Below are 27,306 nucleotides of genomic sequence, written 5' to 3'. Positions count from 1 at the left end.
CTGAGCTTCACTCAAAATCTGGAGAGAGCTTTGGTTCGCATGACTCACGTGTGGAGCTCTCTCGTAAAAACAGCAGAATTTCAACAACACAAGCACGAACGCTTTATTCCTTAGTTTTGATATCGTGCCCATAGCTGAGGTTCTATACGGATTGATAGTCAAGGCTCCCACGAAACAATGGAAACTGCCATAGATCCGATGGTCACAAAGAACTTTTGTTTTGACCGAACCAGAAATGACTCCAAACGTGACAAAATTGGCTGACTTATCTTCGAATGTTTGGTACACTTGGTACACTTGGTACACAACTACAGATATTACAAGGCCTGCTGTGCATTCAACAACAATTGTCGCTACGATGAAACCTTTAGACCAAGTGAATTGCAGGAATACAGCGAATAGCCGGATTGTCGCGAGGGCAACCTTGCCGAAGCTCAACATGCGAGCCTCTTTCAATATCTCAAACCTGACCACCACCACCAATGATCAGATCAACATTCCCATTTCCCTGACTAGCGCGAGAGCGAGAATACGAGAAACTCGCTCGTCTTCTACCGTTCCTCAACATCTTGCCCATTTGATCGCCAAGCTTGAGTCCTCTAGTCGTCAATGAGAACCAAGAGACCACCGCGTACAAGTAAGGAATTAGCACCCAGGGAACGTTTGGCTGAGTATCCCAGCAGTAGAAGGAAACCAGGAACATGGTGGGATCTGTGGCCGCGGTTACCAAGATTATGACGAGGAAGCCTGTCCAGCGGGTGCGGTGACATTTGCGTGCGTATGCGACGACGATGAGATAGAGCGAAAGGACGAAGATAACCCCATATCCAGCGACCCAGTAGGCGATTTGGATATCCCGATAAGGGATAGGGATCTTCTCAGCATGCGGGTCATGTTCTTCCTCGTCTGGCTTGTCGAACTTTTCGGCGTGGCGGAGTGAGAGCAGGACGGCCAGAACCATTAAAAAGATCGATGCAAAAAGCATCAGCCATATGCGCCAATAAGGTCGATAGTGCGCGGAAGTCTGAACAAGGAGCCGGATGATGGGTCCGATAAGCAAGGGAACGAGAATCACACCGGCGGTCAGAGGCAGTGCGAGCTGCAAGAACAATGTCATGGTCCAAAAGTGCTGGGGTGGCTCGGCCTCCTTAGAGTCCTCCTCCACCGCCGCAAGAAGAGATGAGGTTGAGGGCGAGGTCTTGTTTTGCAATTTTGGATGGTGCAGCTCGGGGAACAAAGGTTGGCTGACGTTCATGCCGAAGATGGCCTTCAGGATGATTAGCTTCGTCTTGAATCACTAGGCCATTTGTTCTTACTGCGATGAACGACATTGGTATGAATAAAGCAGCGGCCACAGTGAGTATGAGTGTTCTCTGGCCCTGAGCAAGGCTCATTTGTTCCATGATTTGCTCTTTGCCAGTGGATATGATCTTCTCTAGCAAGACAAGCTCTTCTCTCAAGTATTGGAGATCAGTTTGCGTATCCTCAATGGCTCGCTTGATCGCCTGACTGTCATTTTGTGCTTTACAGCAAAATCGGGCGTTTTACATGGCGAGTCGCAGTCGACCTAGGGTCGCCGCATTGGTCTCGACATCTTTGATACCCAGAATGCGACAGTCATCGAGATGTACCAGATACTGTATCTTACTGCTTGTGGGTATGCGTCTACCTGCAATAACCAAAGCAAGAGGTCAGCGACGCTCGAGATGACAGCAAGCCCGGGCTTACTGTTTTGCGACACTTCCTCTGCAATTCCGTCAAGAAGAGATGAGTGTCTCCAGCCATCACTGCGAAAAGATCCATGACTATGTCGAAAACTTCGTGCGTAGCATTCCAGCGATGCGATGTCTTGAGGCTGACGCCAGAAGTGTGTCGACCGCGAGCGGCGAGACGACTTGAAAGACACGTTGGTTCGACACATATGATCAAGCGACGATGTAAGGGAACGCATTGCGTAACACGTGGCGAGACCACTGTAGCAGAGTAATGGATTCGGGGTCCGGAACGGAGATGAGGTTGCCAGACATAAACATGCAAGTCGTCTTTGTAACTCATGACTGTTCTTTGCCAGCGCAAAGTAAACCTCTCTTCGGAGGTCTCGAATAACATCATGTTGTTGGTTGGGGCTGTGCTCGATGGCAGCTGAGACGGTGGTTGAACGGGGACCGGATCATGGGAAAACGGAATGATTGGGTTCAAAAGACCCCATGCCAAAGCGACTTGTAGGGCGACTAACCGGGCAGGTGCGAGATATAGAGCGGGTAGATTCTGCTGGATGAGCTCAAATGTCTTGTGGTGAAATTTGAGCGAAGCAGGAGTGACATCGACGTTGGGCGTGATAATACTGGTGATCAAAATCAGTAGGCTTCGCAAAGCGGTCCTGAGTCGACATACCATAAGATCAGCGCGTCCATACCAAAGGGATGAACACTGCCTTCTTCCACTCCTTCTTCGAGATACTCATCCACGGTAATGTTCTGGTTCGCAGAGAAAACATGCCCACCCGGAAAGGGTAACCAGTCTCCTCGTCCGGACTCAGAAGTGTCAAACGCCATCGAAGAGTGAAGAACCATCGGAGGATGGACTGGTGGGTGGAGCACCAGAAGTCTAGCAATTGATTCGATCATCCTCTTGCCAGGCCTGTCTTTGTAGTACTCGAAGTGCCTTTCAAGCATAGTCTTTTCCGCCTCAGTGGCGCCAAGCGAGTCCATACCCCAGGTAAGCGAGACCTTCATGAGCTTCGGTAGTGTAGTCATGACTTCGTTACGTCAAGTGACAAACGATGGGAGAATGAGGTGCTGATGCGATGATAACCTCCAGGGCCATCTGATGAGTTGAAAAGGCATAAGAGAAAGGCAGGATGCGACTACATACTCTTGGTCAATCGATTTTCAATCCATGACATTATACAAAATAAACAAAACATGAGCCAGGACTAGGTTAAGTTGTTACGCGACAAGGTTGATGGCAATATAGCATGTGTCGAACCATCGACTTGACTGTTGATGAGGAAGCCAGAGAGTTTGGCAGATGTCTAAACCAGCAACCTACCTTTCTCCATGTACGCGTTCAGGGGCTCCATAGAGGCGTGCAGATGAGAAGCGACGCCATTGTGATTGGTTGGATGTGTATGTGTGATAAGTGTAGGTCACAGAAACTGCCTCAGCTGTGTTTGGTGGCCAGCTCGAGGAATCAATGTGGAGACGCTGCCAGAAAGCTTGACTTGTTGCTTCTTTGAACTCTGATAAGTGGCAGCAAAACCATGGCAACAACCAGCAAAGCAGGTGATAGAAGGGCAGACGCTGAGTGGAAGATGATGAACAAGTGAATGATGGGAAGAGTGTTCTTGACATGCGCCCGTGCACATACTCGAGGCTAGCTTCGTGCAGGGCATGAGCGAGCCATTACTCCTACCAATCTGCGCAAGCGGCACTGGACAACATGAGATGTAGGGGAAATGGATAATTGTGCTTTCGGTGAGTCGTATGTTATCATAATTAAAGTGATCAAGCAGCCTTAGCTAGAGAGATGTTCTCAACATGCTGCACATCCTGGTAGTTCTTTCTCTCGTGCTCCATGATGGCGTCCACCTTCTTCGCACTTGCGCTCGTCTCGTCGAACTTGTAGCTCAGCCACTCCTTGGCCAGTCTTCTTGCAACCTCGACCCCAACGACTCTCTCGCCCATACACAGGACTTGAGCATTGTTACTCAAGACCGCTCTCTCTACTGAGAAGCTGTCATGGGCGGTGACGGCACGGATGCCAGGCACCTTGTTGGCTGAGATAGCGACGCCGAGACCGGTGCCGCAGATCAAAAGCGCGCGGTCGGCTTTGCCTTCTGCTACAAGCTTTGAGGCATCGACGGCAGGGTGTGGATATGCTGTCTTGTCGTCGCTGCTGTTGACGCCGACGTCAATGACCTTCTCCACACGAGGGTCGTTCTCGAAGTCTGCCTTGATCTTGTTCTTGTATCCGCAGCCAGCGTCGTCGCACCCAATGGCGATGGTGAGGGGCTTGGTGGCTGACATGGTGTGTTGTTTCTCCTTCTTCTCAACCCGAGAGGGCGTGGGATCACAGCTGACTGGTATCGTAGCCGACGGTAGCTGGATGGTGGGATGGTTCAATGTCGAGCGTGATCGAGTCTCCTTGTTTTGTCTTTGTTTCCGAACCAGTGGTCTCGACGGTGTAAGGGTTTGTGGTCAAGGTGGTGGTATGAGAGGATTCGTGAGGCGTACCGTGGACGATGGTCTGTGTCTTGCCAGTCTTGTTGTCGTGTATCTGCTCGTGCAAGTGCTCGGCTTCAGTACTAAAGGAGGACGAGATCTGGATGCGCTTCTTGGAGGGAGTCGAGGGTGACATTTTGAGTTCTTCTGAGGGAGGATCGCTATTTGTACGAGAGCGACCACGTTCCCGCAGCTATTGGTTGGCGGCGGTTGGCTGAGGGGTTCCTGTTATGAGAGTCCGGCGAAAAGACCGAGTTTGGCATGCTCCTTCCTCAACTTTCGCTGTTCTGCGGGGGAAAGCGCGGGGCTCCTCATGCCTTCCTTCCCCGGACTACCTCTTTCGGCATGCCGTCGTGCCTTCCCCAACCACTATGACTTTACCCACCGACTACCAAGTATGTACTCCCGGAAGACAGCCTGTCGAATGGCGGCTGTTATCTCTCAGCTTGCGTGCTATCTCGGGGGGCCAGTTCTGCTTCAAAGGATCGTTCTGTCCGTCCTACTTCTCAGTCGCGATGAGGATGTTCAATAGCTTTGTCTCAACACCCGTCATCAAGATCCTCCAAGACCATCCCTGGATCGACGTTTCCATCCCCGCAAAGAGCACGAGACCACATCGCATTAGCAATCTATCCAGCGGCATGATGATGCCGTATGCCAATGCCTTTTCCTTTTGGCCCGCGTAGGTATCTCATCACCACCTGTAGTCTGGCCGTCCATCTTCTTCCACACGCTTCAACACAATTGTTTTCTCGTCATCTTCTCAAAACTGTCCGTGAATGCTTCGCGACATCGTTCTTGTACCTGCAGACCGGCATTGGCACTGACATCACACCACCTGTGAGACAAGCATTCAACATCTCACTTGCGGCCACTTGCCGTGGGCTTCTGGTTTTCGTGTTTGCTGTGCGACAACACTCCACTCTTTACTACCTGCACGACCATCAACATAAACTGCAGGCAGTTAATCGTGCGTTTGTTTTAAGCTTACATTCACTCACTGCCCTTTCTTCTACCTCGCACTCAATTAGAGGTACTTTTCCTTCTTCCTTCACCTTCGTCTATTGAGACGATTCCATATCTCTCTCTTACTTCAACACGACCACGTCTTCACAGCAAGGTACTCACGCTTGCTGCGTCCGTCCTGATCAGCTCCCTCTCCATATCACACCTCAGCTTCATCTAATAACAATGTTTCGTCTCAAGAGCCTGGACGCCAATGTTGAAGCCATCATCAATCCTCCACCCAAGCCACGTCCTTCTCCAGGCATGCCTCTCCTTAATGGAAACGTCAGTCAATTCCTTGCCGGCCAACCTCGCGGTTTCACCAATGTCGCCGTCGCCGCAGCCGTGTTCCATAAAGATCGCCTCCTTCTAGTCCAACGTGCCGACACTGACAGCTACCCTGGCCATTGGGAATTGCCTGGAGGATCAGCTGATCCATCGGACAAGTCCATCAGCGAGTCGGTCGCGCGTGAACTGTTCGAGGAGACCGGACTCAAGATGAAACGCATCCTCGTCGAAATCCTCCCACCCACAACCTTCTCCACTGGATGGGGCAAGCGCCAGAAGACATGGCTCAAGGCCAGCTTCGTCATCGAGATTACTGCAGAGTCCAAGGCCCGAGCTGAACACGAGGTCGAGATGCAAGGATCAGGTCAGGAGCTCTCTCGCAAGGATAGTGTTGTTGCTGTCGATCCTCCTGCCGTCAAGCTCTCGGATGAAGAGCATCAGAAGTACATCTGGATTACAGCTGAGGAGGTGATTAAGAACAGAGTGTCGATGCCAGGCGAAGGCACGATGGAGTTTATCGGATCGGACAGTGTATCGACCATACTTGAAGCATTCCGCTTGAACAAGCACATGCAGAAGGCGGAGCTGATGCAGGCACTGCAAGTGACCAAAGCTGAGGAGGGAAAGGCTTGAGTCTCGGGCAAAGCGATGCGAGAAACCATGACGGGTTGCTAATCAGAGATGACGGATGCTACGAGCTGCAGTAGATGGTTGCATCCGATGCACGCGATGGACAAATGGATAGAAAGGAGGCCCACATGCTGGGCAGGGGCTGATACAGAGATACCCATATTCAAAAGTTTGCGGGAACGGTCTTTACACACACTCAGGTAGTCACGAAATATGACAATCAAGTTGCGACACACGTAGATGCTCTTTGGTGCTGTAGCATGCTGTGAAGAAGTTTGCCCTATGATGAAACATGAAAAGACAAAGCACTTGGGTCGTGGCGGTCATGATGAATCGGCATCCAGCCTGATGCGAAAGCGAGGCATGGTGTTCAGAGCAGCAAAAGTATAATGGCGGTAAGTTGCAGAAAGACGCAATATATGACGGATTGGCTGCTGCGACAGACACAAGATGTTCTTGAAAGAGAGTCGAACAAGGTTGAGGGGGAACCAAGATCGGAAAGGACCGCCGAAAATGGCAGATGGACTGCAGCAGAAGGTGGAGGAGAATTGCTGACGGCAGGACAAAACGAACCTCGGCACAACGCGAAGAGGGTTTCCGGTCAAGCAAGCAGGCGCGAAGAGAGTAGGTCGATGAGGAGTTCCAGCCTTTTACAACAGATATACAGACAAGGTGCGGGCAGGCTGCATGCGCGACTAAGAAGCTGCAGGACTGCGAACAGGAAAAGCGACTCGGGACAACGGACAAGGAGGACTTGAGCTTGCATCGTCCATCGTTCTTTCCCACTTTCGTGCTTTCCCTTTCACATGCGACGCTCTTCAAGCTCGCCCTGATCATCCCACTTTCTTCGCGACGACGCGACTCTCGGCAAGGCTCAAGACGTCCGACGCGTGGATATGAGCTGAGGGTTTGGACGGGTATAACGACACTCTGATGGCCGACCGTCTATCCGCCGGCGCGATGTCTGCTCCACCTCCACCGCAGCAACAGGCATCCACGCAGCAGCCGCAATCGGCTCAGCACCACACACCACAGCATGGCCAGCATCAACCTTCCCCGCCGATGAGTCAACAGGGCGGCTCAGGTCCCAGTTTCCGGAGGTACGCGCCCATAAGTATCGGTATAGCCCATGGCCTGACACTGACGCGACCCTGACAGACAACGCGCTTCCAGAGCCTGCGAGGTGAGTCCATCTCCGACTGCTTTTTTCTCCTTCTACCACACATTACTGACCCAGTACTACAGACATGTCACGCGCGCAAGGTCAGCCCAACCCACCACCTCGAGCCCTTCTCGTAACCCTCGTTCTGACGCGTCCACTAGGTGCGATGCGATGCCGCCAGCCTCGGTGTACCCTGCACCAACTGTGTCGCCTTCAACATCGAGTGCAAGATCCCTTCTCCTAAGCGCAAGAAGACGTCCTCCAAGCAACAGAAAGAATCAAACAGGTACGTCGACACGCTGCCCCTGGAAGACACTTCTAACTCTGCCAGCGACCGCGAAGACAGCGACAGCATCGTCCACCCCTCCCCCGCTACCACCGAGACGCTCGCTCGTTCCGATGTCGCCAGCCAGGCTCCCATGCAGATGCCGCAACTGCCCCCTCGGAACGGCGTCGACTATGCTGCTGTCAGCGGCATGCCCGCGACCACCCTCTCAGAAAAGTACCAGGAGCAACAGCAGATCCACGATGCAACATGGAGTCAGTACATGAAGCCAAAGTTTGCTCGTGCACCGATCAAAGAGGCTGGTCGCGTCGCATACTTGGGCGAGTCCTCGAATCTGTCCCTGCTCGTCCACGACAAGCACGGCGCTTCCGATGTCGTACACTACCCCCTGCCCGAGAACGTGCGTGGTACTCGTGCTCGCATGAATGAACTCGATGAACTCGAACTTCGCATTCTGCACGAGAGAGGCGCCTTCTTACTACCACCTCGTCAACTCTGCGATGAGCTGGTCGACGCTTTCTTCACCTGGATCGCTCCTGTTGTGCCTGTGATCGATCGAAACAAGTTCATGCGACGCTACAGAGACCCCAAGAACCCTCCTTCATTACTTCTGCTTCAAGCAATCCTCCTCGCCGGATCGCGCGTGTGCACCAATACTCAACTCATGGATGCCAATGGCTCCACGACACCGGCCGCCATGACCTTTTACAAACGAGCAAAAGCCTTATTCGATGCCAACTACGAAGATGATCGCATCACAATCGTCCAAGCAGTCATCCTGATGGGCTGGTATTGGGAAGGCCCAGAGGGTAAGATGCGATACACCGGACTACCACGTGAGTGTCAATCTGACATTGCTTCAGATGTAACAAAAAATGTGTTTTATTGGAGCAGAGTTGCCGTCGTCATTGCCCAAGGGTCTGGCATGCACAGAAGGTGAGAGTTCCGTAGAGTCGTCCTGTGTCCCTCTATTAACCCATGTACAGCGTGGAGAAGTCTCAATTGAGTCAACAGGACAAACGTTTGTGGAAACGCATCTGGTGGACGCTTTTCACACGCGATCGCTCGGTGGCCGTCGCTCTCGGTCGGCCGTGCGGTATCAACATCGAAGACTCCGATGTCGAGATGATATCAGAAGAAGATTTTGTCGAAGACGAGACTGACGACGAGATGGAATTCCCTCCCGATCCGATTCACATCCATTTCTTCCTCAACTACGTCAAACTTTGCGAGATAATGGGTTTGGTGTTGTCCCAGAACTATTCCGTCGCCTCGCAAAAGCGCGGCCGTAACAATGCAATCGACCTTACGCACTGCGACATGGCATTGGCCGATTGGTTGCAGCATTGTCCCAGAGAAGTCTACTGGGAGAAGAATCGTCATCATTTCTGGTCTGCTCTTCTCCATTCAAACTACTAGTACGTGTTCGATCCTTCTCTTGCTTCATTCGGAGACTGACTCTTACAGTACCACACTTTGTCTGCTTCATCGCGCTCATATGCCACCTGCCGGTTCTTCGCCAGAGATGAACCGTGTGAACGGCTTCCCAGAAGAAATGACATACCCGTCAAAGAACATCGCCTATCAGGCAGCCGGCATGATCACGTCCATCGTCGAGGCTTTGACTAGTCACAACGAGCTTCAATTTACTCCTGCTTTCATGTAAGTGTTCTTCTTGGTCCTCCATTGATATCATTCTGACCCTCCCATCAGCGTCTATTCTCTCTTCTCCGCTCTCATCATGCACGTTTACCAAATGCGTTCATCCAACCAATCGGTAGTGCACACCTCTCAGCAGCGCTCGACGATATGCATGAACGCACTCAAGGACGTGTCTCGGGTTTGGCTTGTTGCCAAGATGGTACATACCCTGTTCGACTCTATTCTCGGTAACAAAGTCCTCGAGGAGCGACTACAAAAAGCTGCCGGGAAACGACATGGAAAGCAAAAATCTATGCAATCCGCAAAGATCCCTCTGTCGCGTACTAACAGCGAACAACATAAACGCAAGTTTGACGACATGGAGTTCGGCTATGGTGGAGGTCCGCCAGCTGCTCAAATGTCATATGAACGCTCAAGACCACAATCTCCTGTTAACGCTCCACGGGAACAGCATCCCATGCCTGGACTTGGTAATAACGCAAGCCCCTCTCTGCGCCAGGACGCCTTCATGGGCACTTCCCGCACCAACACACGACCTACTACACCGTTCAATACCTACTCATATCCCGGTACACCACCAGATCTCTTCCTTCACACTCGCACTTCACCAAATATTTCGCAGGATCTGTGGCAGAACTATCAACCAGATCAACTGTTCCCACCCGACACATCAGGCATGTTTCCGATAGGAAGTCCTGTGCAGCAAGCGACCATGGTAGATCCTGCCTTGAGAGGGTCAGCAGGCTCACAACCACCACAGTCATATGCTAATTCTGGACAACCGCCTCCTCAATACCCTCAGTCAATGATGGATACTGGAGCACCTCAGCAACAACAGTATCAAGGACAACAGCAACCTGTACATCTACAAAACCAGTACGTTCAGATGCCGGAGAACGGCGATCATCAGCAACGAGCGAATATGGAAGATACGTGGAGTAACAACAGTGGATCTACCACCGGAGGCCATGGACCTAATGTGCCGACAACGCTGAATGTTGGCGATTGGTTTGAATTCTTTGGTATACCTAATGGGGACCTGTCTGCACTGCATGCGCAGCAGTACTGAAGTTGCTCGTGGATATGGTTTCTCTTGTGTTCACTTGCTTATTCTTCGTTGCTTTTCAGGCGTGGCGTATGGTGATAGGGTCGGGTTTGGGATGCAAACAGTATGCCGATACGGAGAAATTGCTGCCGCGATTGCATAACATGTGCAACAAAGCATGGAGAATATGGGTATGGTTTTACTAGCTTGATAGCCTCTTGCAAAAATGTGCCGCGACTTCTATATGTAAGTCCTACATTGATCATCTTGTTGCTTTTTTCTGCATTGTGATATGGTCTCATCCTTTCAATTTGCTCCACGTCTCCACATGCTTCCTTGAGTTGGGAACTTGATGTGCATGAAAGAAGGCCAGCTACGCATTTGGCTGCATAGTCAAGTGTTTCATGGAGGATTTGAGTGGAAAAACGTGGACTTTGGACCCCAAATGTACAAGAATATTCTCTCTTTAAAAGGCAGCTATGGAACCTATTCAAGCCATTTGCATTCAAGCTCTTCCTTGAGGCTCTTCAAGACTCTTTCCATTAGGTAAGGAACTCATTCACAATTGAAGCTGCGCCTCTTTTGCCCCAATTACGAATCTATGTGCAATTCCTCTTTTCATCTTTTTTTGTCACTGTTTTGGATGGCTACTTTCATCGTGGCTCTTCTTCATTCCACCCATCCTTGGCCTCGCCACTCATAACTCTTGTCAAGATTCTGGGCCAAGTTAATCAACAGGAGCAAGATGAATATCGTACTTCAACTCCAGACCAGCCTTTTCGTTTCCTTGCAGAGGAGTAAAGTCGACGATTAAAGAGTCTTTTACGGCGAACACAGAGTCGTTGTCGAGGTATTTGGACTCGGCGTCGAAGATTTGAGTAGTGATTGGTTTGAAAGATTGTTTGATGACCTGATACTCTCATTAGTCTCCAGCTTTCTTTTCCCTCGATATGATGTTGGAAAAAAAGTTAGGAGAAAGCATGGTGTTTCACTTACGATTAAATGGATGTGAGCAGGTCTGTAAGGATGTCTGTCTAGCATGTGTAGTAATTCTCCAGCAGGCCCATCGTCAGGAACAGGATAAGGGGTAGGTCTGATGCAGTAGAAGCCGTATTTCCCATCTTTTCCCGTGCGAAATTTCCCGCGTAGATTATGTTCGATTTGGTCTGGGTCTTGTTGTTCGTAGAGGCCGTTTGTGGAGGCTTGCCAGATGTCTAGTTCTGCCCCCTCTACTGGTTCGCAGGTGGATGCTGACATGATTGTTCCATGCATATACACCAATTCAGCATCTTTGGGTGTGTCAAAGGAAATCGAATCACCTAGATTGCGTAAAGGTGCATCGTGACGGAAAAAGGGTCCGAGGATTGCAGATTGAGTTACTGCATCTTTGGCCGCCGCGGCCTTTTTGAATGTTATCTCATCCACCAGACTCTCAAGCCCAATGACATCGCAAAGAAGTTGTCCTTCATTACGAGTGGATGTGGACATTTGACCAGCACGGTTTATGAGAGTTACGGCGGAGGTCCATTCATCCACTGTGAGGTGTACTTCACGGGCGAAATCGTGAATGTGTTGGATTAGAGAGGTCATGACTTCGCGGAGGCGTGGGTCGGTTTTGGGACCGATTGCGGAGATGACATGGGAGGTGAAGTTTGGATCGTAGTGGCCTGCTCCGTTAAGAGTGTCCTCGGGCTCGAGGGTAGTCTTGTGGGTGTTCGACATGATCGTTGATCTGTTGTCTACTTCCAAAAATTAAAAAGTAGAGCTATAGTGTTGTCTGCCGATTGCTGCGATGTTGTTTGTCGGATTTGGGACTTGAAGTGAGAGTATTATAAAGGTACGATGTGCTTCTTTGGAACCCTTTCGATGTTGTGTAACACTGACCGAATCCGACAGGGCAGCTAGTAAGCTCCTTATATCCGCTCATCCATTGTTCTTCGGATGTCTTCCGCATTTCTTCGGCGGGGTTGATGTGGTCAGCAGTGTCATCGGAAGATGATCTAGCTCTCGGAAGTGGTCACATTGACGCACACGAGTCGTACAGAACACTTCCGAGGATTCCTCCACCTTCTGTGGGGTGGGCATCCGGGGCTTGAGCTGAAGTTACATCGGCATCTGGTGTGTTTGATATCCAACACGTCGCTCCTGCGGGCGGTTGATGTCGTTCGAATTGATATGATGCACATGTAGCTTGGTAATTAAAACGTTCTCATTGGAGGAAAATTGAGTGACGGCCTCCAGGGTCCAGAGACCGAGACAGGGTCGTACCAAAAGCAAGCTGCTAACTCATCATTATGCGAGAGTTAGAACCACGAGCGGAATTCAGAGAGGTCTAGATGACTGGAAAGAGTCCTTTGGATATGTTTCAGGTGGCATCCAAACTTCCAAGGACAGGCGCAATACATGGGTTCGACGTACAATCTCGATATGTGAAAACCCAAATTCTTCGAAACCATAAGCAGCGACGATTGAAACTATGGACTTATGATGGCTCAGGGTAACAGTCGAGAACCGCCATATAGTTTCTGATTGCAACACAAGACACCATCAAGCTCGTATCTTCGCGCTTATATATCACTCTACAATAAGAACAGATTGAACGCGTGTCGCTCCGATGTTGATATGATGTGTTGACCTCGGTAAGAAGTAAACAAGTACGCATCATCTCTTGGCACTCGGAAGGTCGTTCTAGAATTGTTTCCGCCGCCTGCCGCTCAAGCGCCCCTCTTACTCGAGTCAACCACGGCGGGGTGGTGTGAAACAAGCACTTTGTGTACGTCCCACCTTCCGAAAGATTTCATTGCACCATCAACTCTCAATCACACATTTGGAAGTGGGAATCGCTGTCTCGGAGTGGTCTACGGAGTGCATGATGCCACGACCGATAGTGGCGCCCGACAAGAGACGTCGCATCGCCCAAGCCTGCGACAATTGCAAGCGCAGAAAGGAAAGATGCGATGGCAGCCGACCGTGCAGCATCTGCATCCGACGAAGAAGGGAATCCGAATGCCACTTTTCCGAGACGCCTGCTAGATTGCTGCGTCCCCAGACTAATACTGCCAACTCCGGAAGTCCTGGCAGTGTTGGTCAAGCGTCTCCTTTGGTCAACGCGTCGAGGAATCGTGGTGGGAGTAACGCGCCTCTACCGCCGCAGTTCCAGCATAATGATGTCGCCGCCCGTACAAGTATCGCCAGTCTTGGCGCCATATCTGACCCTTCGCCGGCTAGTATCGCATTATCTGGAAACCTGAGCGATACAAGTCAAGCGGAGATGGCCATTGATCGTATCCTGAATGCCAGTGTCGACCAGCGGGGTGCTAGAGCCAATGTTGAGTCTAATTCTCGACCAGAGTCTGTCGCACCAGTACCTAGACTTGCGCGACTGCTTCGCGATACTCAAGGCAAATTCATGTATGTTGGCGACTCTGCCAGTCTCTCCTTTGTTCAAAGTGTGAGGCGCATGGTCTCATCAGCCATTGGCGACTGCGACTTCACTACCGACCCCCTACGGCATCAGATCGTAGAAACAACTCCTGCAGGCTCTATGCAGGCACCTGACATGTCACCTCTAGATATTAATCTAGAGGAATGTCACCGACTGTCTCGACAGTATCTCCTCGCGACCACTGGGCTCATTGACCTGTTCGATATCCCTACCTACTACCGCTATCTGAACGAATGGGTCGTCGACAAAGCCCGTGACAGCAATCTCAAGTCTTCTATCTTCTACATGGTTCTTGCTATCGGTGCGCAAGTTTCATCACCAGACGGCGACCAAAATCTTGCGGAAAAGTATTTCAATCGTGGTCGGCATATGGCTGTTATGACCTTCACCGACGCGCCTAGTCTCTTAACTATCCAGGCCTACCTCTGTATAACCATGTATATGCTGGGTGCATGTCGTAGGAACGCCGCGTTCATGCAATTTGGTATTGCAGTCAGAGCCGCATTCGCTCTTGGAATGCACAAGAGCAGCACACACGCACTATTTGACGAAACAGAAGCAGGGGCAAGGCGCAGGATCTGGAAGAGTGTGCGTGTACTTGACATCTTTTTGAGTGCGTCGCTCGGCAGACCACCAGCCACTTCTGATTTGTCCATGGAAAAGGAAGGCGACGCTACCGTCGAAGAAACACAAGCAGCATCTGCAGATCCCTTCTCAGGCAAGGTGCTTGCTCTTTGCGATATCTTCGAGCGCATCATAATCGATGTCTACATGAAGAAAGCCGTCTCTACACGTCTAGCAGACTTAATATCAGGTCAATATCGAGACTGGACGAGCGATCTTCCAGATTCGTTACAATTGGCAAACCTGGACTCCAGCGAGGATGATCCGGAGAAGCTGTCGAAAGTCCTGGCTGCCAGCTACATCATAAGCTCTTATCATTGGTCCATAATCCTGCTTACGCGACCCTTCTTGACTTTCCAAATCATCAAAGATATGAGCAGAGCTGGACAAGACTTGGAATTGAACGATCAAGTTGACCAATCATCAATAAAGACATATGCGGACGCCTGCGTGGATTCGTCGCTTAGATGCCTCAACATCGCTCAGACCCTGATGCGCTACTCGTCCCTTCCTCATCGCCTCCCCTTCATCATAAACTCGGTCTGTAACTCGGCACTCGTTCTGGGTGCCGCAACATTCGCAGACCAAGACAAATTTCTGCCACTCGAGGACGGCTTGCTTCAAGGCATACAGATTCTCAATCACTTTGCACAGTGGGATCCACATGCGGCCCGCTATGCTCAAATCATCACATACCTCCAAGATGCCACAATCAAGTATATTCGTCAACGAAGCCAGAAATCTATGGAGTCGAGGAGGAGCAACGTCACTAAGCTCTTTGGGACAATTGGTCAACAAGCAGGTGGCGCTGAACAAATGCTACAAGACCTGCCACTTGGCCTCACTCCTACCCCCAATAATCTTGATCTCGGAGATCCTCTTCAGGCCATCAATGTCGATCCTTCATTATACAACAGGCCGGCATTGATGACGGATCTGTATCCTCTGATAAACAATCAAGGAGCTTTGCCTGGCTTGCTCGATGGTGGTTTTTATCAGCAGCCACATGCTGACAATGGTCTCATGGCTGATGGATCTGGCTATCAAGATGACGCTTACTACTTTATGGATCAAGATCTGTCAATGTTTGGATTTTGCTGAGATAAACCATATTTATAACGCTATCCTAACAAGGCCATCTGCTCGCTCGCATCTGCCCTGTATTGCAAAAACAGCTAGATTGTGTGTGTGGCGTGTTTCTCGTTATCAATGAGCTCATATCATATGAGTAGGCCCTGTCGCCGATGCAAATGCGGCGTCGAAGTCGAGATCAATACCCGCCATGACCTGTCATAGACAAAATCAGCCATGTGTCACAACGGTTGTAGCTACTGAAGCAAGCGGCAACGGGGAGACAACTTACAAACGAGTCCAGCTCTTCCCAATTGGTCAACTCGTCGAACAGAGACGACACCGTAGCCGGGTCTACATCAGTCATGTCGAAAGACGGTGCAAGCATATCGTGCTGCTGTTGAGAGTCTACCACCTGTGCTTCTTCATCCCCTTGTACACTCATCCTAGAAGACCTTATGCTATTTGTAGCGGCACCAGGATTACTTCGCTCGACTTTTCTCTCGGCCTCGCTTCTTAGCTCGCCTAGAAAGATGCTGTAACGTCGTGCAAAGGACACTTGCGACGCATGTCGAGAAAGTAAATTTTGGCATCGATCTGCCGTTGCTAGATGTTCACGCCAACAGCTCGAAGCGGAGAATTTGCGAATGATGCAGACGTAGAGAACAGCTATCGCGCAGAAGACGTAGTATTGCATCAACTAGTCCTTTAAGTCAGCACAGTCTCTTTATATTGGCCAAGAAAATGCAGTAGCTAAACGATCATACATACCCAAAAAGCACCGAACATTCTACCACCCTCACAGGACTTTACAAATGAGTCTAGTACCGTCAGAGCAGCATCAATACAAGCTTCTGCACTTCTCTGCACCGCGACTCTGTCATCATGACTTCTAACATCGCAGAGCAGGAGCGGTCTGTGTAGTAAAATCACCGCGTGCGAATATGCATGTATCAACACTTCGCATTGTCTCGAGAATGGCGGTGCCATGAGGAGTATATCCTGCCATGTTTTGGTGACAAAGGCCGAGGAATCCGCGTGCCATGATTGTAAAGCGGCATCATACTTGATGGTAACGAGGGCTTGAGATGAAGTTGGTAAGGGATTGATGCTGTATTGTTCTTTGAGAATACCGCTGAGTATTCTAGCGAGTCTGATGAAGAGTTAGCTGAATGTGAGGGTATGGAGTTTGGAGGTGTGTATACTTGATATGACAGATGGAGGCTTGCATGACACTTTGTGTATGGGCTGATCTGGCTAGAAGTCGGTCTTGAAGAATGTTGTCGTCATCGATGCAATCAGGTAGCTCCTACACCATTGCATTAGGTCAGTTATATCGGCGAGTACACGTTCAGTGGGAATACGAACCTGATCAATGTCATCATCATGTATCGCTTTTGGCCGTCCCAGAGTAGCGCTCATATATCGATCCAAGCTGTACACGGCCCAGAAAGTGCGTCTTCGACACTGAACTTCAATATGATTGGCGTTGCCATGATGTATCTTCTGCTTACGGTGTAGTCCTGCAGCAAAAGCCAGTCGAGCAGTAGTTCCGAGAAGGGTCCAAGCATGATTTATCCGCGATTGCGATGCCAGATAATGGCATTGAAGGAGACGGACCATGACACTTGTTAATCGCGTCTCTCCTCTTTCTTTGGCTACCTGCTGCTCTGATGCGCCAAAGAACATGGCACTTCTGATGTGTCAATTGATAGACATCCGAGACAACAGAAAGAGGCTCACCTTCTCGCTGAACAACCCTTGTCCAGGTGCCCGCTCGTCAGTGTCGCTTGTGCCATTACCATAAGGACTATCGCTTTCTTCTCTCTATCTCCAGGCTCAAAGTGATTCGTCATTTGAACTTCATACAAACCATCGCACCAGATCCTCAGCGTTGGGTGGTGTAGGTATCTGTGGGTTGGACAAGAAACGTCAAAGTATGTCTTGAGCAGCGTCAGAGCTTCTGTCTTCGAAGGTAGAATCAACAAGGAGGAGTCATGCTCTGGCAACGGGGTGTCTCCGAATGCAAAAGCTGACACATCTGTTACGGCAGAGACATCATCTCGCAACCGTTTCTTCGCTCGAGTGAGAAAGGATACCCCAGAAGCTGGTCCAATATAACTGCCTGGGATGTCTTGCTGATCGCTAACATAATCTGGTTCCTCAACCGAGGTCCGATTCAAATCAGGCAGACTGGACGTGGTAGTGGTGCTGTTGAGCGCCTCGGACTCTGTGAGAGATGCGATTCGCGTCCCAGGCGTCGGTGGGATATGACCGGCTGGTAAAATATACGGCGTCCTCCCTCGGCGATATGACGCCTCATAGCAACACTCAAGGCCCGAACGATGGCAGACCGAGCAGGGTTGAGTCCCAGAACAACGAGCCTTTTTTCTGCCTGAGTATTAGAACAGAATCTCAGCACTGTTCGATCATGACATAATGACACAAAATTGAGAATTGAAACATCGATGATTGTAGACGAGAGTTTCTGCTTACGCTTTGCACCTATCGCAAGCACGGGTCGCCCTCGTACGCTCGCGGGCTGCTCTTCTTTTGGCGACCGAGCTATTTAAATCCGTCGGTGTTGTCTGAGGTGTCACCGGAGGTCGCTCTGAAGTTGACATCAGGACTCAAGTCACACAAATGCGATTGTTGGTCTCGACTTTAGGAAAAGGCAGGAGCCCGGAAAAACATGTAGCAGGAGCGACGCGGAAAAGCGGGGTCACCCTCGGAAAAATTGGGAGGCCTGCGGCGTCTTCAAATGTCACTTTTACGAAGTTTATCGGTCGCATGGTGTAGATCATTTGCGGTAGTGCTGTGAGAAATTGCTAATTATCATCTCTGTATGTCGTGAGTATCATGAAATTTGTTGTTGATCCCCTCGTCCATCTAGTAGAACCATCTGAACTCATCGGCAGCAGGACCATCGCCCAACTTCTCAGTAGGCACATCAATAGCTCTGAGATTAATTCCTTGGACTCTATCGCGGCGACGGTTATCATAGATCATCCAGACACCGAGCATCAGTGTGAGAACGATGCCAGTCCCACCAAAGGCAGCAGTCGTGGCAAGCGCGGTCATGTACTTCGGGGCTTCTTGATCAAGGAAGATGTTGCTCGAGACAACACCCATCAGATTGGCCATGGGAACAGCGATGGAAGTAAGGACAGCTCTCTTGTTCTCGTCGGCGATGTTGTTGCAGTACCAGACGTCGAGCAAGACGGAGGGTGCACTAGTACCCCATGTCATCATGAAGGTGGCAAAGTAGGCGACAGTCAAAGAAGAGGTGACATCGATGGCCGAGTAGATCACAAAACCGCAGAAAGTGAAGAAGAAGCCGAGGGCGACGAATGGGAATCTCCAACGAGTCAAATCAGAAGAGAAACCCAAGATGAGAAGCATGACTGCGCCGGTGATGTTGGGAGCGACGGTGTAGAGGTTGGTTTTAATAGTGCCATAGCCCTGTGGCACTTGTTAGTGTTGTACGTTTCTATGGTTGATCAGGGATTTAAGCATACCAAGCGTTTGACGATCTGCGGTAAGAACAGAGTCACCGACTGCAGCGGGACACCCAAGCAAATTTCGATAACCAAGAAAGCCCATGTGGTGGGATGCTTGAAGATTGTGAGGGCTCTGCCGAGCTTGAACTCTTCGTTGACGACCGCCGAACTATCCACCTGGATACGGTGAACAGCAATCTCTCTCTCCTCGGAGGTCAGGAAGTGTGCAGTGGCGGCAGACAGAGGGAGGTAAAAGAATGCGATGATTGAGATGATGATTGTTGCTGAGCCCTCGATGACGAAAAGGTAGCGCCAGTGAGCAATAGCACCACCCTTGATCTGAAAGACACCATAGGATAGTAAACCAGAGAAGGCACCGGCGATAGACTGGGCGGCATAAAAGATGGCAAGTCTGCGAGCAAGTTCGCCTCTACGGTAGAACCTAGATTCTAATCAGCATCACGGTCATATTATAGATATGAGCAACACTCACATGGTCTGGTAGTAGATGACGAGGGGGAAGAAGGCACTCTCACACATGCCCAAGAACCAGCGGATGGCCATCAGACCACCGAAGTTCTGCACAGCGACGACAAGGAGCGTGCAGGTACCAAAACCGAACATCATGCAAGGTAAGACTCTGCTTGGGCCATACTTCTTTCCCAGAGCTGCCAAGAAAGGTGCAGTGAGAACGTAGGGTACGAAGAAGATGGACAGGATGAGGTTGTATTGGTGGCCATGGAGTCCAAGATCGGTGGCGAGACCAGCTGTTTTGGCATTTCCCATGTTCGACTTGTCCAGTGAGTTGAAGAGATACATGACGGCAAGAAGAGGCAGAAGGTGTAGATCCAACTTCCAAACGACTGCTCTCTCCTTTTTGGCGTCCAAGGTGGTGATGAAGCCAGTTTGTGTGACGGAGACATTGTCTTTGTTGATACTGTCCAGCGACTTCCTATCCTCCGGGTCGTTGTAGTGAGTGGACTCCATGTTGGGCGACCTTGTGTAGTATTATGCGAAAAATGGAGGAATGTCAATGAACACTGCAGCAGAGCAGTACGTGCTCTTTATGAAGCCCATGTCTACATGTGTCTGTTATCGTGCTGCTCCAACTATTTCCGAGATCTCACATTGCCGGCTCAGCAAAAACACTCATCTGCGAGACGGGAATGATAAGGCTACAAACAGCAGCAAATGGTAGGAAGGCGATATGATCCGATGCCGGCTTTCGACGGGTTTTGCTGGCGTCTCGATAGGGAAGTGGCATCTGGGGTCTGACAGTCATAACCACACCTGATAGCGTGCCTAATTATTCTACTGATGGTCTCCTACCTTCGGGTGTTTCGCAGGAATACGACGTTGATATCGACGCGGCAAGCCCGGAGGCGCAATCAGAGTTCTTGTGAACAATTTTCATCGAGTAAATTTTGGGGTCACCGCGTTTAGAGTTGGCCGCCGGCGCGTCGAACGTCCTTGGCTGTTCAATATAGCCGACCGGAAATCGCTGTCGCGTCGAGCATCATGTCCTTCGGATCTGATGAACAGAATGGAGCTCCTCGCTCACGCGCCCACATCTTTGATCCGTGTCACTAGAGAGCGGTTTTCAAGCGGCGGTTCGTTTCACGAATTGAACCTGTCTTCTGACGATACTCATTCATGTTAGTTTATACATTCCTTACAGATCTGATCCCAAGTCTGAAGCCGAATCATATATGTTGCGATGACTGAACGGATTACTGCTATCACTATTGTCGTCCAGATACAGTACCTTCGGACTTCGACCATCTGGGGTTTGCCTCTGCAATTTTGCAACGTGTATCCTGTTAGACAGACCACAAGAGAAGCCTCTAGCTTTCACCTTGACGCATCTAGGCTGAAAAGACGTCCGGTCAAGTCTAAGTCTTCATCTCTGAGGATTATAGCGCGAGATACGAATGTTATGTGAGTTTCTGGGATCGGCCACGGCGCTACAGGGACGGCGGCTGTGATTCGTAAGGACTGCTACAGTCGGCCAGAAGCTGTACTTTCGGTCATCCAGGTTAATGCTGGGTCCGTGTGATAAGTTTGAGATGTCGAAGTGCTCCGAATCGGTGGATTCGCTGTAAGAGTCTTCGCTTATGATACTCTCGCGAGCACTGTGCATCCTTTTTACACTGTGTTCGATTTTCCTGCTCTTGCCCAATTTCCTAAGCCAAGAACCTTTCTTGAAGGCGTCCACAGGCTTTGAGTCATCAGTCTTGAGTTCCAGCGATGACCAATCGTCTGTATCTTTTTTGTCCGCCTGGCTCTCTTTCTGTAACTTGGTGTAGTCTTGAACAATGGTGCGCAATTCGAGCGACCAGGGAAATCGTTTTCGGTGCAAGGCAAGACATCGCTTTTTCAGCTTCGAAGAGAGGTACTAAACAGATTGCTGGTTGAGCGCATGCTCAGAGCTTGTTCATGAGAATATGCACAGTCGACTTGCATAGCTGCTTTATTGTAAACTGAGTAAATTGCGCCTTCTAAAGAGCAAGGTCTACATACATGGTTTAGTTCTCCTGCTTCTTCGCCATATATGCTCTCCACCTTGGGTTGAAGAAGTAGACGGGAATACCAAGCAAGAAGATCCCGACATAGATACCGAACAAAATCATAAAAGCAGTCAGGTAGTTGTAAGCGTGCACCATTGGTACGATACCGAATGACGCACCGAAGGAGATGATGTTTTTGACACCGATCACAACGACAAGAGCTGGTCCAGGGTTCTTGGGGAAGGCTTCGGAGCCGAAGTGGGTGGTTGTGATCAAGACGACGATGAAGGCGAATTCGTATAGGGTCCATCCCATGATAATACCCCAAGAGGAGTGATTCTGCGGAGAGTTTGCCGTGATCGCAAAGATGATGATGCCGATTGCGCCTACGATGAAAGGCAAAATTAACTGTACAAGGGTGTCCTCGGGAAGGTGGACGCCGCCACGACGTTTGGCGAGCCAGAGATTCATCTTGTCGCCACACCAGCCGGCATAGAACATGGCAGCGAAGGATGCCGGAAGGATACCGGCGTTGACTAGCCCTATGGACTTCTCGGACCAATGGAACTCGGTCGTTAGGATTGAGGCGTAGACAAGCGACATGGCAATACCCACGCCCAGCGCGATTGACGAGGTCAAGATGGCATAGATAACACCCGGAGAACTGCAGGCTTGTAGCATCTTAATCTCAGCACCGAGACCTAGCCTAAGTGCGTTAGGAGCAGTACCACTGATAGGGTTAAGATGTTGTAGATAGGTCTTTTCGCGGTGGTCCTGTTGGTCCGACTCGTGCACATCCCCAAGACGTTCTCTGGCCTCGGCATCAGAGAGAAAGTGTGTCACACCCCACTCGTCGGTAACAACGACCTGGCCGTTCATAGATGCAGGCGATCTGGTGTATCTAGTCTCGCTAAGCAGGAAGAAGCTAAGCACAAGGCCGGCGGCTGCGAAGATCGCTAAGACGTAGTAAAACCATCTCCATGAGGTGGCGGCTACCAGGTAAGAGCAACTAATGCCGAATACCGTGTTGATAAGGTTCTGCGAGCCCCAATAGACTCCGAACCATAGGCCGCGCTCGTCCACGAACGACATGTCGGTGATGATAAGAGGTAGAACCGATTCGGTAGCTCCTGCCGCAATACCCTGAAGGATCCGGCAAGCCATATGGGTGTTGTACGAGTCGCTTGCTCCAGCACCAATGGTGGACCCGAGCAAAAGGATACTGCATCCAAGCAGAATAGGTCGTCTACCAAACATCATCGACAATGGGAGGATAAGGAAACTGCCTAGGGATAATAGTTAGCACGTCCTCCCATTAAGGTACCATAGAAGACTTACCAAATGCCATAACCAGACTAGGGTAGGTCGTGAGATTGACGACCTCTTGCACAGTCTTTCCCATAGGAGCATATAGCCCGATAAACACGCCCAGGATTGGCCCCAGACCACCGACAAGCACAAGCGAGAAAATGGAGAACCAGCAGCAGCATATCAGAATGCCTAGCTTCCTCCACTTGGAGTAGTTGAGAGGGTCATTTGGATCATTAGACGGAATCGGGATTCTTCGGACCTCGCCAATGGTGTTGATGAGCTGAAGATCTCCGTTCGAGTGTTGCGGCTCAGGCAGAGCGCCCTTGTCGGGCATCTCGAAATGTTCTGCATTCATCGCATCTTTGGCGTGATTCATTGTGGTAGACATGATGATCTGGGCACTTTCGAAGACGGAGGGGGAGGCGATGAGTGGTAGGACAGGTCACAACACGGGTCAACACCTGCATATAAAGACATACGAGGACCACACTTCCAAGTTATCGCGGTTCAGCGAGGGTACCACTAGTACTCTGCGGGGTCTCCGGGTGGAGGCAGTCCCCCATGGGGCCACGTCTAGACTAATCGCACGCGAGCTGATGCGTAATTCATGAGCCGATTGATCGGTTCGGGCGACCGAGATGGGAATGTGCGCCAGCACGAAAGCCGTGTTGCGAGGAGCATCTACCGAACCGAGTTGAATGTGGAGAGCAAGTGCGAAAGCGAGCGCCGTGAGAGAAGCATGGTGTAGGAAGAACATCGGTAATTCTTGTTACAAATCGGCATGGCCAAAATTACCCCGCTGCAATTCGTTCGCTCGGTCCACGTACCGAGAAGGACATCCTTCCCGGTGGGCCCTTTTGTTCCACGATGGCGCGGCGCTATCATGAGCTCGGCTCGCGATATTGAGGCGTGGAATCTTTGCTTCGATTTCACGCTCACAAACGCACCTCATGTCTCCGGAGGCCACGAACCGACCGCAGAAACGCGTCCGATTGTCCCGCGCGTGCAACAAATGTCGATCTCGGAAGGTGCGCTGTGACGAGCAGCAACCCTCTTGCTCGAATTGTGTTCGCGCCGGAATAGTATGCATCACCACGGACCCGAACAATCCTGCTGAAGTCACGACTCATGCTCGTCGCAGGGCTGGGACTCATCTCTCGACCTCTCCTGCACTTCAGGAACCTTCAGTTGACCGAACGGACATAGCGATCGACCCGCCAGAGCCAAGTCCCGACGTAATCATTAATAGAGCGGAAAACCGTAACGTGCATCACGCAGAGAAGCCTCCGACGGTTGGAGCTAATGTGCCCTCGATATCAGCGGACAATGGCCAGAGTCCTGGATTTGCTGTGAATACCGTGAGCGCCACTGAACGAAAATATATGGGCTCGACCAGTCTGCAAGTCTTCTCGCAATGGCTGGATATGACCTTTCACGTGTTACCCGCAGGCCTCACAAGCTCTTTCCAGCATGGCATGCGGTTTTGTGAGGAGATGGATCTTCCTGAAGACCTCCACATGCCTCCAATCCCTGCTGAGTGGCACAAATACATCAATGCGTTCTTCACTGGTGTCGGGAAGGTGTTTCCAATCGTGTCTAAGGAGACTATAAATTCATGTGCGCAGTACATGTGCCAGCAGGATCCCAGATCCTTGCCGAGTCGTCAAAGACCACTTATCGCGTCAGTTTATGCTTGCTTAGCTGTCGGCGCCGATTCCCTAGGATCTACTGCTCAAGGACTCGATTATGCCACAGCAGCATACTCGCTGTATGCCTACCTCGTTGCCCGGCCTTATTTACAGTCCGCGCAAGCTCTGCTTCTCATTTGCTTGGCATTACGGGGTCGTAACAAGGATGGCGCAGGTTCGCAAGCTCTAGGACAAGCCATTCGTATACTGCATACTCTTGGCCTCCACCGAAGATTAAGTGGCTACGGCAGCCTGAATGGGGAGCAAACCGAAGCTGTAAGGTTGGGTGTTTATACTTGGTGGAGTGCCTACTGTCTTGATCGCATCATGAGTCTTGAAAGTGGTCGTCCTCCACTGGTCCAGGACGAAGACATAGACCAGGTCAGAGTCCTGCAGCCAAGCGGGGTCCAGGATCTCGAGCCTTTGCAAGCTTTGCTCGACCTAGGGACTATACAAGGCAGTATATGCAGACATTTAGCAACCATAAAGCTCCCGACTATTGCAGCGGTACTCGATGCTCAGTCCCGCTTGGATCAGTCTCTACTCAAATGGCAAGGAGCCCTACCCCACGATTTGCGTTGCGACGGAGACATCACAATCAACGGTATGAACCTGGCTGTTCCTAGAGCTTTCTTAGCCATACAATTTCACACAACGATGATCAACCTCCATAGAGCGGCACTCCTCATGGACAAGGATATCCATCAGACCAATCTCGCTCGCTACAATCTAAGCTCAAATCGCTTAGCTTCTAGTGAATCGATTTGCGCCAACTCTTCTCGAGCTATCATTACGGCATTCCTGCAGGTCAGGGACATTACACGACATTCCAGACTTCAGACGATGACTGGACCACTTATGGCTATCTATGTACTGTCCATCAACACGCTCAAGAATCCGACTTCCTGGTCTGCACGATCTGATGTTGGTCTGATCTATTCCGCTGCGGAAGCCGTCGAACAAGTGTACACAGCTGATGGTCAAGACCCTGCGTTTTACACACTTTTGAAGACGCTGAAGCAACTTGCGTCTCAAGACACCTTGTCACCGAAAGGCCTGACCAATTCCAGAGCGCCAACAAGGAGGACTTCGCCGCAAACCAATCAGTCGCGTACGGGACCATCGTCGGAATCAATCAATCGAGGTTATGAGATGAATGGTGTGCAGCTAAATCATATGCTTGATCATAATCTTTCGGATGAGTGGGACACACTTTTTCCACGACTATACGTGGGCGACTTTGCTCTGGACGCTGAAGCATTTGAAGGCATGGATATAGAACACCTCATGGGTATACCTCATCTGGCTTTCGACGAGCCTCATTGATCACTTGACTCTCGTTACATCTTGATTGTACAAAATTCGATGTGATACTCTGGACGCTTCACTAGCAAAGACAGTGTTTCTGTGGATGTGATCCTCTGCCAATCAGCATCCAAGGAGTTCCGCAGACGATCTTACAATTCCACAGCTTCGTCACTACGAACGCCGCAGCCGAGATACACGGAGTGACTGCGCTTTGTCCCTCCAATGTTAGCTTAGGCTCATTTGGCTGGGTTAGCAAAATCCTGATTCAAAAATATCGATTATGTCAGGTACCCAATTGTGTTGTGCTAAAACCAGCTTGTGTGCGCCCGAAAATTTGATCCCAACCTCTCCCGAATAATGGTTCTGAGTCATTAAGTCTTCATGCCTCTGCCTTGATGTATGGGATACCAGTAAGGCGGTACGCGCGCTCGCTCAATTGAGGCTTGTTGACAGGCTCGGTCCTGTTATAAGGGTCTAGTGTGCCGTTTCTCTTTGCGGAGTTGCGTCCCATCACCTGACAGTTAGGCCCTGTATCTCCTGTCAGTCATTCGATTCAACACAATCGCGGACATTTGCTTGACTTACAGTGTGTGGTACCGAACCAGCCTTCAAATGCAATCTTCTTACGCTTCAAATCTTCTTGACTTGCATCAGCCACAGGCATGTAGCAAGTGTAGATGCAGAAGCGGTTTTGGTCGGTGGTAGAACTCAGGTTGTAGTGTGGTACTCTCGAATCCCAGAGCAAAAGGTCGCCGGGCTCGCCAGACACCTTGACCCATTCGAGACCCTTGTCTGCCAACCACTTCATGCCGGCGTCGGTGAAACCGTACCACTCCGGGTTCCAGGCTGGGATTGCCGTGCCATTCTCTTTTTCGTACGCCATTTCTTTATGGAATTGCTCGCTGACAAGGTGAGCTCCCTTGCATACAATGAGGCCTCCGTCGTTAGGTCCGTTAGGAAGGATGTTAACAAGACCTTGCAGACAGCGGAAGCCATTCTTGGTGGGGTCCTGATCTTGATGGGGCCATGGTGTGTTAGGGGCCAAGTCCTTGCGACCAGTAAGGCCGAAGTTGACGGCATCGAAGGACACGATCAGATCTTCTGTCTTCAACCACTGCTCGAATGCGCCTACGACACCAGGTTCTGATCGCACGTCCCAGACGAAATCTTCATGTGCGATGGCGTAATCGAGACACATGCCTTTATTGTTGATCTCAGGGAGGTGCTCTGATGTCCATGTGGAGCGATCGTTTCTGTCGAATCCGAGGCCGCTGACTCTGTGTTAGCTTTCAGCATTTGCTTACTGGTTTCGTTCGACCTACAAGCCCTCTAGATATTGATACATGCGCTCGGCATATTGTGCAGCCTTCTCCTTTGCAACAGCTCCTTTGACAACGGCATATCCGTCTCTGGCTAGGTCGGTTTGCCAGTCATTGACGGGGCTGTTGGAAGCCTTGAGGCGAAGCTGCTCGACCTCGGAGATTTGTGTTGTTGTTTGACTCGACATGATGGATCTTCAAGTCTTGTATGAAGTTGTGCAATTGTCTTGTG

The 27,306-nt window shown here is 50.5% G+C and overlaps 12 protein-coding genes across 12 annotated transcripts; 4 read left to right on the top strand and 8 right to left on the bottom strand.

Annotated features, from left to right (window-relative positions):
* Positions 1–460: 460 nt before the first annotated feature.
* On the bottom strand, positions 461–2,756 carry AUEXF2481DRAFT_7864 (uncharacterized protein; the record flags this gene model as incomplete). Its single annotated transcript, XM_013485156.1, has 5 exons — positions 461–1,267; positions 1,317–1,505; positions 1,604–1,669; positions 1,729–2,344; positions 2,395–2,756. 5 exons carry the CDS (start codon positions 2,754–2,756, stop codon positions 461–463), a joined length of 2,040 nt encoding a protein of 679 aa, XP_013340610.1.
* Positions 2,757–3,421: 665 nt separating this feature from the next.
* AUEXF2481DRAFT_43262 (uncharacterized protein) lies at positions 3,422–4,319 on the bottom strand. The gene has a single exon (XM_013485213.1). It carries the CDS (start codon positions 4,026–4,028, stop codon positions 3,507–3,509), a length of 522 nt encoding a protein of 173 aa, XP_013340667.1. The 5' UTR covers positions 4,029–4,319; the 3' UTR covers positions 3,422–3,506.
* A 1,095-nt stretch (positions 4,320–5,414) lies between these two features.
* On the top strand, positions 5,415–6,149 carry AUEXF2481DRAFT_7862 (uncharacterized protein; the record flags this gene model as incomplete). Its single annotated transcript, XM_013485155.1, has 1 exon — positions 5,415–6,149. One exon carries the CDS (start codon positions 5,415–5,417, stop codon positions 6,147–6,149), a length of 735 nt encoding a protein of 244 aa, XP_013340609.1.
* A 481-nt stretch (positions 6,150–6,630) lies between these two features.
* On the top strand, positions 6,631–10,795 carry AUEXF2481DRAFT_43258 (uncharacterized protein). The gene is made up of 8 exons (XM_013485212.1): positions 6,631–7,246; positions 7,305–7,329; positions 7,392–7,409; positions 7,470–7,594; positions 7,640–8,530; positions 8,581–9,012; positions 9,062–9,256; positions 9,308–10,795. Exons 1-8 carry the CDS (start codon positions 7,080–7,082, stop codon positions 10,323–10,325), a joined length of 2,871 nt encoding a protein of 956 aa, XP_013340666.1. The 5' UTR covers positions 6,631–7,079; the 3' UTR covers positions 10,326–10,795.
* Positions 10,796–10,965: 170 nt separating this feature from the next.
* Positions 10,966–12,023, bottom strand: AUEXF2481DRAFT_100817 (uncharacterized protein; the record flags this gene model as incomplete). Its single annotated transcript, XM_013485276.1, has 2 exons — positions 10,966–11,211; positions 11,298–12,023. 2 exons carry the CDS (start codon positions 12,021–12,023, stop codon positions 11,029–11,031), a joined length of 909 nt encoding a protein of 302 aa, XP_013340730.1. The 3' UTR covers positions 10,966–11,028.
* Positions 12,024–12,949: 926 nt separating this feature from the next.
* AUEXF2481DRAFT_433372 (uncharacterized protein) lies at positions 12,950–15,555 on the top strand. The gene has a single exon (XM_013485275.1). It carries the CDS (start codon positions 13,171–13,173, stop codon positions 15,469–15,471), a length of 2,301 nt encoding a protein of 766 aa, XP_013340729.1. The 5' UTR covers positions 12,950–13,170; the 3' UTR covers positions 15,472–15,555.
* AUEXF2481DRAFT_433588 (uncharacterized protein) lies at positions 15,529–16,835 on the bottom strand. Its single transcript, XM_013485274.1, has 4 exons — positions 16,810–16,835; positions 16,213–16,750; positions 15,734–16,141; positions 15,529–15,657 (listed from the first exon to the last, which is right to left on the bottom strand). Exons 2-4 carry the CDS (start codon positions 16,429–16,431, stop codon positions 15,586–15,588), a joined length of 699 nt encoding a protein of 232 aa, XP_013340728.1. The 5' UTR covers positions 16,432–16,750; positions 16,810–16,835; the 3' UTR covers positions 15,529–15,585.
* On the bottom strand, positions 16,419–18,171 carry AUEXF2481DRAFT_433573 (uncharacterized protein). Its single transcript, XM_013485273.1, has 3 exons — positions 17,938–18,171; positions 17,185–17,832; positions 16,419–17,134 (listed from the first exon to the last, which is right to left on the bottom strand). The coding sequence occupies exons 1-3, from the start codon at positions 18,063–18,065 to the stop codon at positions 16,699–16,701; spliced, it is 1,212 nt and encodes a 403-aa protein (XP_013340727.1). The 5' UTR covers positions 18,066–18,171; the 3' UTR covers positions 16,419–16,698.
* Positions 18,172–18,224: 53 nt separating this feature from the next.
* Positions 18,225–20,203, bottom strand: AUEXF2481DRAFT_100813 (uncharacterized protein). Its single transcript, XM_013485272.1, has 3 exons — positions 19,435–20,203; positions 18,960–19,383; positions 18,225–18,903 (listed from the first exon to the last, which is right to left on the bottom strand). The coding sequence occupies exons 1-3, from the start codon at positions 19,926–19,928 to the stop codon at positions 18,331–18,333; spliced, it is 1,491 nt and encodes a 496-aa protein (XP_013340726.1). The 5' UTR covers positions 19,929–20,203; the 3' UTR covers positions 18,225–18,330.
* Positions 20,204–21,466: 1,263 nt separating this feature from the next.
* AUEXF2481DRAFT_32365 (uncharacterized protein) lies at positions 21,467–23,147 on the bottom strand (the record flags this gene model as incomplete). Its single annotated transcript, XM_013485191.1, has 2 exons — positions 21,467–22,734; positions 22,787–23,147. 2 exons carry the CDS (start codon positions 23,145–23,147, stop codon positions 21,467–21,469), a joined length of 1,629 nt encoding a protein of 542 aa, XP_013340645.1.
* A 495-nt stretch (positions 23,148–23,642) lies between these two features.
* On the top strand, positions 23,643–25,773 carry AUEXF2481DRAFT_7856 (uncharacterized protein; the record flags this gene model as incomplete). The annotated part of the gene is made up of 2 exons (XM_013485154.1): positions 23,643–23,787; positions 23,966–25,773. 2 exons carry the CDS (start codon positions 23,643–23,645, stop codon positions 25,771–25,773), a joined length of 1,953 nt encoding a protein of 650 aa, XP_013340608.1.
* A 361-nt stretch (positions 25,774–26,134) lies between these two features.
* AUEXF2481DRAFT_32363 (uncharacterized protein) lies at positions 26,135–27,262 on the bottom strand (the record flags this gene model as incomplete). The annotated part of the gene is made up of 3 exons (XM_013485190.1): positions 26,135–26,283; positions 26,341–27,032; positions 27,078–27,262. 3 exons carry the CDS (start codon positions 27,260–27,262, stop codon positions 26,135–26,137), a joined length of 1,026 nt encoding a protein of 341 aa, XP_013340644.1.
* Positions 27,263–27,306: the final 44 nt, after the last annotated feature.

This window comes from Aureobasidium subglaciale (genome assembly GCF_000721755.1).
Source record: "Aureobasidium subglaciale EXF-2481 unplaced genomic scaffold scaffold_23, whole genome shotgun sequence".
NCBI classification, from domain to species: Eukaryota; Fungi; Ascomycota; class Dothideomycetes; order Dothideales; family Saccotheciaceae; genus Aureobasidium; species Aureobasidium subglaciale.
Note: the sequence above shows the minus strand (reverse complement) of the source record. Positions and strands in the feature narration are given on the sequence as shown.